Below are 12579 nucleotides of genomic sequence, written 5' to 3' on the forward strand. Positions count from 1 at the left end.
CTCAAAGGTATTTAGGTGCCAAATTCCCATTGAAATCAATGGGAATTAAGCACCTCAGTACCTGCTGTACTAACTCCCAGAGAAAGTGTTTAATGCTCTAAGAGCCATGTTCTGGTTACAGTTTTCAAAACCGCTTCAGGTTCAGCACCTTCAGGTCCACCAGCTAAAACAGCAAAAGCACAAGCTGCTGGGAGCCTGGGGAAAGCGTATGGGCGCAGTAAGCATTCTTTTTATGTGTTGGACCAAACCATGATGCAATTTGAATTTATCCAGAACCCAGTTCCTTTGTTTTAAAAATGGCACATTTTACTGACTTCCTGCCTAGTGAGAAACTGCATGTGTATTTGGAAGCAACAGACCTTAGAGATGGGGGAGGGCCCATTCAGTCACCTTGCCCATTGTCTTTGTGCAGAACAGTTTCCTTAACCCTTATATTACTGAGACCTAATGCTTGGCTGGTGGTAGTATACAGGGATTAGGGGTGAGCTCCACAAAGGGACTTGGGTATTGCAACATTGAACACTATGGCATCTAACTTCTGGGCACCTAGAAAATCCGTGGAACAACACTGTGATCCACAAAACTGAGTTAGGTGCCTAGGCTCCCTATACAAGGAATGGGGAGAGACCGGTGCCTAAGAATGTGACCCACAAAGCCAGCATGCTAGGTGCGGAGTGGCCTAAGCTAGACATTGGGAGATGCCAATGGCAGGGGGGTGTGCTAAGCCTCAGGCAGAGGAGGGAATTGAACCTGGGGCTCCGATATCCCAGGTCCATGCTCTAACTACTAGATTAAAAGTTACAAGCTCACTGCCTCTTTTTTTGGGCCGGATTTTGAACGGGACCCAATCCAGCATATGTGCTCAGAGGCCACCTATTGGATCAGGTCCAGCCATCTAAGTCACGTGAGGAATGCTTGTCTTTCCCTGGTTTGTGACTTACTCTAGGGCTTAGGCAGATGCCTAGAGGGAGGTACCGTCCTGCATGCCCAGAGGCAGAAATTTAGACACCAAGTGAGTTTAGGCATCTACACGGTTCAGTGGAAGTTTTGTGGATTGCAGTGGACCCAAGACTGGGACTTAAGCAGCTCAACCTGCGACTTAAGCACCTAACGCCTTTCATGGATCCCATCCCATGTACAGACATAATAAAATATAGCTCATAAAATGGCTGCCATAACTCGGCTTCACTGAATGCCATCTGCCCAAATACACCCGTGATCCAGTGTAGAACCAGAAGATCATCATCCAAGCTGAGCAAAAAGCACTAAGCAAACTGCCTAAATGGTGAAAAGTTTATTTTTAAGGAAGTCTCACTTAGTCATGCAGCCTTAGCAAAACGGTTATGTAAATTTGCCAAGTGAGGCACAAAACCTACTCCTGTACCCTTGCCATGAGGATTATTGGGGCAAAACCATAATTTTGCTAACCCACAGGAAGACAGCTACTTGTCCCTGGCAAGAAAGCTTGTGTACAGCTGATTGAGGTGCTGTTAGTAGCACAGGTAAGGAACAGGGGTTTTTTAATGACCTTTTAAGCAAAGAATATTCCTTAAAAATCAAGGATACAAAAACAGCCCCAGACAGGGCAAGGAGGGAATTAAGAATCTGTGAAAGGACCTGCCCAGCTCCAGGGAAAGTGCTAATTATGGAGAGTCCTGCAGCTGACGCTCACTAAGGGTAGACCACATAGAGAAGGCAGCTATAGCAAAGAAACAGAATCTCTCTTGCTCTTGTAGTTATGACTTGGATCAAAGCTGCTGTAACTAATTCCTGGTGCCTGGGAATAGCTGGATAATAACATGGCGAAGCTGGTGACTGACAGTGTATTGGAAGGCAGTAGAAACTCCTGGTAGTCTTAGGCTATGTCTATGCTACCACTTATATCGCTCAGGGGTGTGAATATTCCACCCACTGGGCAACACAAGTTACACTGACCTAAGCGCTAGTGTGTCTCCCACCGACATAACTTCTGCTGCTTGCAGAGGTGGTTTTATTATACATACAGGAGAGCTTTCTCCCGTGGGCATTGAGTGTCTTCACCAGACATGCTGGTTTGGCCCTAAACCTAATGCGGATCCACCACCACCTTGGTTCTTCTCTCAAACTGCTCTCTAGCTATGCCATTTAAATACTCCAAGGATGCAATTCTCATGGTGTTTTGGCTGAAGAATGGACAGACAGGAGTATCACAGTGTTTTGGATCTGGTCCAGCTTTGCTGAATTATGCAAGATGTGAAGGGGGGAGGAAGGATGTTCTGAATTTAACCAGAACTGTTTGTTCATATCTAACTCCTACACAAATTCCCAAGATAACGGTCAGCACTGCGGCTTGCCTCCCTTAGGAAAATCGTGCAAAGATATAGAGCCTGATTCCACTTGCTTTGATGTCAATGAGCGTTTTGCCATTGAATTTAATGAGGGCAGGAGCATGCTCCTAGTGTCCCCTCAAAAACCAAGAAAGGTTCAAATGTTCCAGTAACACAGGATTCACCCACTTGCCATCCCACCCACTTACTTGCTGTATTTGTCGTCATATTTGCAGATATAGCTAAGATGAGCAGCAAAAGCTTCTACTGCCAACGGGCATGGGATCTCGCCACTTTTTCTCTTAATTATAACTCCTGCATCAATTAAAAAAACAAAACAAAACACAGCTATTGAATCTTAACTGTTGTGTTAGCATCAGTGTTACCAACTACAATACACTTTCTGAAAAGGGGATTTGAGATCAGTTAGTGTGCCAGCAAGACTCCATTAATCATTAGAACTTCTATGCCAAAAATAAACCTTGTTGATCTTGAATTTGCTTTCCTTCCCCCACCCCTCTTCTCAGTCCAACTGGCACCTGGAAGATTGTATCATAGACTTTGCTAGTAATGTGTATGCCAAAGGAGCTGTGTGGGAGATACAAGAGTGATTGGTTTAAAAAAAAAATGGTCAAAACACAAACTTGAACTCTTTCCCGAGCTTGAGCTAGGGGCCCTTCATGGTGAGGCACTTGTTGGTCAGACTTCATGTGGTGACGTTTGCTTCTTGATGCACCATTATCTTGCTGAGATGCTAAATCTGAACTTGCAAAAGTTCAGCTTTGATTCACTGGGACAGAATGCTGTGGGTTTGGATTCTGGTGTGTACTGTTTGCCTAGCCCTTCTTCATGGACTGTGACACCAGCAGGTACTGAAGAGCAATGGTTACCATGGGATGTGATAATCACCTCTGTTGCAGTTGTAAGCCTTAAGGCAGTGGGGTCTACAGGGAGCACTGCGAGCAAAACAGCTGGTGCCAGATATGGCTGCAAACTGTCTTAGGCTGGTGTTATATGCTGCAGATACCACCTGCCTCACCATGATTCATCCTTGGGGTGAGACACTTCCCCTCTTCCCAGCTGTACTGCCTCCACACTGTCTTTGCGACTGCATTTGTATCCAGATCTCTCTCATTCTTGCAAGGAAATTGATGAGACTAGTGGTCTGGAGAAGGGAAAGGTTCATGGGGCACTTGGTTAGAAGTCCAGTCCAGGCCTGCCTGGTGTGATGGGCTGAAGAGTCAGAGAAGCATTTGTAATTAATTTCCAGATGTCTCGTATGAAGTTTATGCAGGAGGCACTTGTCTGTGCTCTGTTACCATCCTGTGCCCAAGGAAATGGGACTTGTGCACATTTTGTAAATAAACCATACTAACAAAATACTGGACTCCGCGTCACTGAGCTCTGCTTCAAACAGGGAAACTGACACATGTATTGCCCCTTTGCTGAGCAGCAACAGACTTTGCCAGGCAGCAGCAGGTTTGGGGGGGCCTTGAAAGTCATTTTCCTGTTTGGAGCGGAAATCTGATATGGAGTCTGGTATTTCCTTCATATACATTTAGGATGGGATCCACGGAGGGACTAGGGTGTTGCAATCCTCAGCATCATGGCGCCTAACTTCTGGGCACCTAGAAAAAAATCACAGGAACGCCACCATACTCCACAACGGGGGGGCAAGAGGGGCAATTTGCCCCAGGCCCTGGGCCCCACAGGGGCCCCCACGAGAATATAGTATTCTATAGTATTGCAACTTTTTTTTATGGAAGGGGCCCCTAAAATTGCTTTGCCCCAGGCCCCCTGAATCCTCTGGGCGGCCCTGCTCCGCAAAGCTGAGGTAGGCACCTATCTCTCCCCATTCATTACATAGGGAGCCTAGGCACCTAAGAATGTGATCCACAAAAGCCAGCATGCTAGGTGGGGTGCAGCCTAAGCTAGCTAAGGGGAGATGCCAATAAGAGGGCTGGGGGTGAATCCCCGCCCCTTTCTTTGAGCTAGGGGCCTATATCTGGACTGTGGGGAGATGCCTAGCTCTGCTTAGGGATCCATGAATAGTAACCAGCCACCTCAAGTCAGGTGGAGTAGGTACCTAAGTAATTTCTTGTGAGAATGAAGTAGGCGCCTGCCTCCCTCCACGCCCAGTGGTGGTAGTGTCCCCACCTACCTCATAATTTTTAGCCCAATGGTTAGAGCAGAGATGTGAGAAAACCCAGGTTCAATTCCCCACTCCCTGCCAGAGGAGGAGAGAGGCTTTGAACAGGGGTTTCCCGCCTCTCAGGAGCATTTCTTAACCACTGGCCTATTCGGACATGGGGCTCCCCCAATCTCATCCTGTTAAAGCTGTTTCACTGTGACTAAATAATGAAACAATGATTACAGTGAGGGGACTGGGCCTATGGTCTCCTGCCTCCCAGGTGGATGCCTTAACCACTAGACTACACAACCATTCCCCCTCTTGTGTTCTCTCTCTGGCCCAGTGACTGTTCCACTCCGGATAAATACTTAAATAGTCATTGGGCCAGCGAGAGCGAGCCTAGGTGTGAAGGAAGGAATGACTCTCTAGCCCTTTGGGTAGGGTACCCACCTGGGAGGTGGGGCTTCAAAGCCTGAACCGCAACTTCCAAGCACAATCTACACAGCTATTTTTACAGTGCTAACATGAGCTTCACTAGCACGGTCACTCTGGGCTGGGAGGCTCACTGCTGTGGGCTGCGTAGACATAACCCCAGCGACTCCAGGGGACTGATGTCATCAGGCAGCTTTTTGCAGTTTTCACTCTGGCCGGTCTAGCCCGTGTGACTGGCTATTTGTTCCATCTCCCTCCCTCCCAGTCACGTCACCCTCACATCACCTTGCCTCTGCCCTCTCCGTCTTCTCTGCTTTTGTCTTCCTGTTTAAACGTATCCCCTTCTAACTAAACCCCCCACCACCACCCTCCCCCAAAATACCCTCCCAAGGATCCACTTTTAAATCAAGATGGATGTTTTTCTAAAAGCTCTCCTCTAGGAATGATTGGGGGGAAGGGGGGAGTTCTCTGGCCTGTGCTATACAGGAAGTCAGACTGGATGATCACAATGGTCCCTTCTGGTCTTGGAATCTATGAATCATGCCTTGGGGGGGAAACTATGGCACTAACCTGCTGTTTGCAAACCATCACTCTGTTCCCTCTGCAGGTATGTTCTAGTCTTTTCCCTTAGGCTTTGACTGCCTGTCTGGTGTATTTAAACTGTAAACTCTTTGAAGCAGGGACTGTCTCCCTCATTCTGTACGGTGCCTCGCACAGTGGAACCCTGTTCTTCACTGTCTGCCAGGCACTATCATCCTTCCTGCTGGAAGGCAGCTCAGCTTGGCTGAAGTTACTGAGACACAAAGGCTTAAGGTGCCTTGTGCTTGGTCCCACTTTTAGTCACTGTCTCAGTTTGGACGAGATCCCAGACTCCTCCTGGCTCTCTGGTCTTTCCTGAATCTTCTAAACCATTAAATTACTTCATAAGACACCCAGACCAAAATTGTTACTCATGTTTTGATTACAAGCTTGAGAATTAAATTCCTTTGGCTAGAAGTACAGTTCCCTCCATTATCTCTGACATGCCCCCTATGACACCCTACTTGGCAGGCCCTGTTTTGAATCTAAGACTCGCAGCACATACTAAGTGTCATTTATGACTGATCCATATGACTATTTAGTTAAAGCCTTTGTGTGACAGATTTTAATGAGTCCCAAATGATGATAGAGTTGAGCATGATGCATAATAGGTGTAACCAGAACATGGGGGGGGGGGGACCCTTAAAGCTAACAAAACCAATATTTCTTATTGCCCTCAACATGCCCAGTAAGGGTGTTTTTTATTTTCTTTGCTGGAATTGTCCTGAAAGATCTGGTTGACTGTATGAAGACAAGGCTGTCTTTCCATGTCTTTCCCCTAGTAGGTTGGAAAGTACAAGATCTGTTTAGTGCAGGTGTTTTTGGTGACTTTTTTGGCTTCTAGAACTTCCTTTGATTCGCCTTCCACCATTCACTTTCACTAAAAATGTGTGATTACAGCTACATAGGCACCATGTACTCCTTCTTATTTTCCATTATAGACTGTTAAAGTGTTTCGATTTCTGGAATGTGGATAGGTTTATCTTATAGCACTTCACAGGCTTGATTCAAGCCATTGGTAGGAGGGGGCCCAGCAAGGTTCCCCAGAAGGAGGTTGGGGTGGCACAAATTGCTCAAAACTTTGGCACTACCCTGGGAGCCCCTCTGGTCAACAGTGCCCCAGCAGATAGCACTGGCTGAGAGGTGGCATGGCCAGGATACACAGATGATGTGCTCATTCAGCAGACCCCCCTAAGGTGTCTTTGCTAACAGGGCTCCTATGTAGCCCTTCCCCGGTGGAGCTCCCAGAGAAGTACTATGCTGCAAACACTGCTTGTTCTTTCCTGGGTTGTGGAGAGAGGTGGGCCGGGCTGCCAACTCTTGGGAAATCTTTTGTTTTGTTTTTTTTTAATCACAACGCTTATATGTGTGTGTGTGTGTGTGTGTGGTGGTTTTCCCTTAACGCTCCAGCTCCTGGCATCATGTGATTGTGAGAATCTCAGCTTTTATTGGAAAGGGGGGGGGAAAGTGAGCCATGGTGACAGAAAAGCTTGAAAATGTGACCCAATCGCATGCTAAAGCTCAGCCACCACAAGGCAAATAAAACCACCCAAAACGTTGGGTTTTTTTTTTTTTTTAAATCATGACTTTTAGCCAATCCCTGACTCATGATTTTTGAACAGTGGGTTGGTAATACTAGGAGCAGCTTGCATCTTCCGTAGTGTGCAGGGGCTGTTATTGGGGTGTGTGCACCAATAGGGGTGAACAGAGCACTGCAGGTTCAAAGTGCTGTACAGATATCCATCTAACAAATCCTCAAAGTCCTGTGATGTAAGGAAATGCATAGACCTGAATTTCCATAGTTTAAAAGGTCTGAAGCATAATTCTACTACAACACTTTTCCCCACCAGACCCATCAGTGAATTCTCATAAAGGGCATTTGGAAGTTTAGGGCCAAAATCTTCAACTGGTGTAAATTGCTGAAGTCAGTTTGTTTTATAATAAATTATTTGGCTTTCCTCCAGACTTTCAGGTTCTGGCCCTTTTATGAGTTAAATGTTTTTCAGAGAACTAATTTAACTTAACCAGCCAGGGCTGCTCCTCCCCACAGTACCCTCTGGGCCCAGAGCTGTGCAGGGAAGAGCCTATTTTGGGGACACTAGTACCCATGCAGTGACTTTTTCCTCCTCTGCCCACTCCCATTTGTGTAGCATTTGGGAAAGAAGGGAAGACACTGCAAAGAGGGAGCCAGCCAAAGACTCAAGACAGCAGGAGAAACTGTTAAAAGGAGCTTCACAGTGAGTGCTGGATTGATGATACTAGCGGGCTACTTCCACAGTTTTGCCGCTGGTTGTTCTCTGCCCTGCACTGATTGGTTGTTTGCCCCAACATCTCCTGCCTACTCCCATCATCTAGTGGTCACCTCAGCCTCACTCCATTTGCCTTCCACGTTCCTCAATTTCATCTCCCCTGCCCCTTCCCCCTCCCTTCAATGACTCCTCTCTTCACCTATCTCTCTGTTTAGTTAACTCCCAAAATACTTAAACCCCACCCAAAGTTACACCCATAATCACCACCTCTCCCCACACAAAAATTGTGGCACTAACATGCCATTTGCACCCCATCACTCTGTTTTGTGTTCTATCCCTTTCCCCCACCGTTTGTCCGTCTGGTCTATTTAGGTTGTATGCTCTCCAGAGCTGGGACTGTTTAGTACTGACTGTGCAGTACCTAGCACACTGGAGCCCCAAGGCATGACCATAATACAGACAGTAAATTTTTAAACTTCTCCCATCAAACTACTTATTTAAGGAAACAGAATTTTGTTTTGTTTCTTAATGTGGAGACAACACGTCTGATAGCAGAATACGCAAGTTACTTATTTGTGCAGTACTGTAAACAAAAGGCTTTCAGTCTTGAGCAATCATGAGCATGTATTATGACAAACTGGTCTAAAACTTTCATAAGTCACACGCTACATCTAAAAATGGGATTCATAGATTGGTTTTGAGAAGAGCACTTCTCTGCCATGCCTCTCCCCAGACTTGAATGGGGTTTGTAGTCAGGACACAGGTGAGATTCCCTTTCTCTGTTTTTATTTTATGTAAAGTAAGTAACTAGGTCATTACTTGTTGCCTCCACCTTTGCTGAAATCCTCATCCATGCCTCAACTTGCTCTTGTCCTCACTATAGCAACTTCCTTCTCAAGTCCCCCTGGGTGCAGTAAGCTGCTGCCCACTTTTACACGCAAAAAGCTGTGACAACATGGCTCCATTCTCAAACTATTTCCACTGGCCCCCCACTCATCTCAGGCTCCAGTTTCAAAACTCCCTTCCATTTGCTTATTCCAGTCTACATCACTGACGTCTCTCCCCCCCTCCTTCCTTCCCCACTCAATCCATGTGCTCAACACTGGCTTTATTACAGTCTCGCCACAGTGTGTGTGAAAGACTTCTCTTCTGTGCCCCGGACATTGGAAAGAGACTTCTTGGGCCAGAGCCTTAGTTGGCATAAACTGGCATCGCTACATTCACTTCAATGGAGAGATTCCAATTTACACCACCTGGCAATCTGGCCCTCTACCAGTCTCACTAAATCTCCCTCCTTTCTCAAATCTCAACTGAAGCCTTTATCTTTTCTCCCTAGCCTATATCTCACATAGTAGCAGATTAAGAGAAAACAATTTGTTTAATGTTCTTTATCAAGAATCCCTGTGAAGCATGTTAGTAAACATGTACTTCAAAGATTTTGCATACCATACAGGCTAAACTTTGTAAACCATGATCCTGTTCTGTAAATGGAACTACATGAGTTTATACCAGCTGAGGTTCTGGCCTTATCTACATACCAGTGTGTGACTACGCTGAGATGGGTGCAGATTTTCACACCCATGTGTAAAATTTGTTCTGTGTCTGCTCTGCTTCTGTTAAAGGGATATTCAACCAGTTTGTTTTGTTTGTAAAGCTTAATAGTCACCACCACCTTTACAAACAAATACATTTTTTCTTTTCTGAAACTTGTTTGTTTTTAGTAATTGTAGCCAAAGAAAGCAGCTTTGTGCTAGTGTATGAGAACCCGGTGACGCTCATTGACTTGACTTTGGTTTAATTACTCCAGTTGCATTGTCCAAACTTGCTAACATGCAACAAGCAAACAACATAATGACCATAAATTAGCTTGTTGAACTTAATTCAATTTAAAATTTAAGGTCTTATTAGAAAGGCTCTAATTCTGTACTGTTGGTGTCTGATTCTGCAAACATACAGTAACTTTATTTAATTCCATGGGTTTCAATCGAACTACTCATATGCAACTTTTCTCATGTGTTTTTAGAATCAGGCCCTGTGACACCAACCCTTTCAAGTTATCTGCTTCTCTTTTTAGTTAAATCAATGTTCTCTTGTGACATATAATAGCATTCCAAGTAGTGTCCAGTTCCCTAGCTCATCGTATAAAGGTTAGGATGTGTGGTGAGTTCTGATAAATGACCCCTCAATTCCCGTGAGATTTAGTCATGTGTGTGGCTATGCAACACTTCACTTCTATGACTGGCACCTGAATTCCTTAAATTCTGTATACATTTTTGAGAATGTGGTTTAAGCACCAAGTTACCTTTGTAAGCAGTAGCACCTTAAATTTGTAAATACGTAACAGTCTTTCAACTATAATTTGATTTTTGTATTTTACTCACTTTGGACAATAGAACTAAAGAGATTTTAAATGGACAAACTACTCTTTAAAAATGTCCTTTCATGTTGGGTTTTGTAAATATTTTTTTCAAAACTTACATTATGCCTAAAAATCTTTGAGTCCCTTAAAAAAACAAAACCCTCTCATAGTAAGATCAATTTCAGCTGAGTCTTTAAGAAACTATTCACAATCTAAACTACTCCCAAATATATTTTTGGCTGTTCTGGTTTTCTTTTCAGCAGCTGCACAATCAGTTTAGTATGCAATGGGAAGGCTCTTGCCAAAAGCCATTTGTATCTGATGAATGGGTTTTAAATCCATAGGAGAAACTAATTGTAGAATCTGGTCACTGAGTTTTATACTCAGTATGGTTCTTATTGGTCCAAAATATTTTATGCATTTAGGAGTTCCTCTTTACAAAGACTTATCATGCAATTATCTCATGAGACACCTTGTTACATATAGGATTTTAACCTCCATTACAACTCTCTGCACCACCACAGGTCAGCTGGGATATGTATAACACCAAAAAGGAACAGCTCTCTACTGTGCCAGCTAAAAGAGTAACTGTTAGCTGGTAGCATTAGTAAGCCTTTTTTAACCTTTATGCACAAAAGACATCCGTTGCAGAAAGAACACTTTTAGCCACTGCTAATGTAGATTAACTAGTACCTTATGGACAAGAGCAAACGCAATGGAAATTATCATTAATGCTACGGTTTATCTAGGATAATTATCAAGCTTCTTGTCTGGGGTTATCCAACTTCCTAAGTGTCCTATCTTGTCTTGTCACCTATTTTGAAAAACATGGTCACAATACAGGTAGCGATACTGCTGACTGCTCACCTTGTTGAACTGGAGAATAGGCATTAGTGAGAAAACGAAAATGCCCTTTGTTATACCAGCAGATCAGGGACATGTTTCCCTTCATCTTTATTCTGTACTGCCCTCTGGACTGAGGAGCATCTGGGTTATGCAGCATTGATGGAGGTAGGCCTGTGCAGTCACTTTTCCTGGAACTCAGCAATCCGCAGCAATAAATCTCTGCACATGAAAGAGAATAAATTCCCATCAGCAAACCATCCTATAGGTTTAGGCATAAATGACAGTGGGGCTGTCTGACCTATTTGACCGGAGGAAGAACTGGTCCTAAAACTAAGCCAGTAGATACATAGGTTGGCCAATGGCCGAGGATTTCTCTGTGGTATCCAGGACCACTCTCTCTTTTCAGGCTCCAGGAAGAAATGCATTCAATACACAAGTCCAGAGAGCCAGTTCTCCAGGTGATTTAATATGATAAACAGGTATAATATAGGCTGAGTAGCTGAACTTCCCAACAATGAAATCTATTAGGTTGTGAAATTTACTCCCAGGGAGGAGGCCACATTGCTTTGGGCATTTAGCATTAGACTCGACAAAGTAGTGGAGGATGTACTCTCTTCCATGTTTAACTACGCTGATAAATTGGAAAAAAGGCTATGGCCTCCTTAAGTTGTCTGAAATGACCCCCATGGTGCTTTTAATCCTAGTGCCTATGGCTGACAGCTTTTGGTGCTAGCAGATGACAACTCAGCCTACAATTTCCTCGCAATACAATCTTCTCAACGCTCATCAATTCTACCCTCCTTCAACTATGACAAACGGACCAATGAGTAAATTCATATGTTGTGAAACCCAGACACGTCTCACTCTAGCAATCAATGCAGCCATGTCAGAATAACCAAATCATTTAACACACATTAATAATGACAGTGCCTGGCTTGTGTTGAGTATGTGTATGTGATAAGAAAAATCAGATTGTTAAAACTTCCATTCATCTGATTAATTTAAAGAGCATATAGTAATAGAATTTCTTGCTATCAGAAGAGAGATACTCTGCATAGGAAATTTAGTCAAAGAAATCCCCAAATCAAACAGCTGATCAACTGGATTAAAGGATCAAATCCAGTTTTGGCCAAGAGTCAAATCTTTCAGTAGTGAGATACTCTATACTGCGAAGCAATGTCCTCGTCCTGATGTGAGCTTTACAAAATCCAGGAAATCTTAAATCCAAATCTCCTCACCAACCGTCTAGGCTTTGTTTTGACTACATGAAGGGAATCGGAGCGCACACATCTGTGTGTATATTATACTTAGACTGATCCACTTAAGTTTGTGTATTCCACTTAAACTACAGCAGCCCAAAGCTGCTATTTCAGGTAAAACAAAATAGGTCTGTCAACTGAGAACACTGACCTAAATTTTAGAGTCTAAAATCTACTTATCGAACTATCATCCTTCAGCAAATAAAGAATATTAAAAATCAAACCACTTGATCAAGGGGGAATAGAGGCTGTTACATACTATGCGGCTCTTCTGCCTTTGTCCTTCTGGTATTCTGTACGCTCTTTGGCGCGGGAACAGTCTTTTGTGGGGGGGTTTCTGTTTGTACAGCACCTAGTGCAGTGGGGTCCTGGTCCTTCACTAGAGCTCCTAGGTGCTATGGTAATACAAAATAATCAA

At 44.2% G+C, this 12579-nt stretch overlaps 1 protein-coding gene across 2 annotated transcripts in view; it reads right to left on the bottom strand.

Annotated features, from left to right (window-relative positions):
- PGBD5 (piggyBac transposable element derived 5) overlaps positions 1–12579 on the bottom strand; it is a 118533-nt gene that overhangs the window by 35814 nt on the left and 70140 nt on the right. For both annotated transcript variants that reach the window (XM_024213816.2, XM_024213815.3), the window contains exons 5-6: positions 10924–11121; positions 2516–2621 (exon numbers count right to left, since the gene is read on the bottom strand). In XM_024213816.2, the coding sequence (XP_024069584.1) occupies positions 2516–2621; positions 10924–11121 (304 nt within the window). The remainder of the gene's footprint in view (positions 1–2515; positions 2622–10923; positions 11122–12579) is intronic.

This window comes from Terrapene carolina, unplaced genomic scaffold (genome assembly GCF_002925995.2).
Source record: "Terrapene carolina triunguis isolate 2854851 unplaced genomic scaffold, T_m_triunguis-2.0 Scaffold85, whole genome shotgun sequence".
Classification (NCBI taxonomy): Eukaryota; Metazoa; Chordata; order Testudines; family Emydidae; genus Terrapene; species Terrapene triunguis.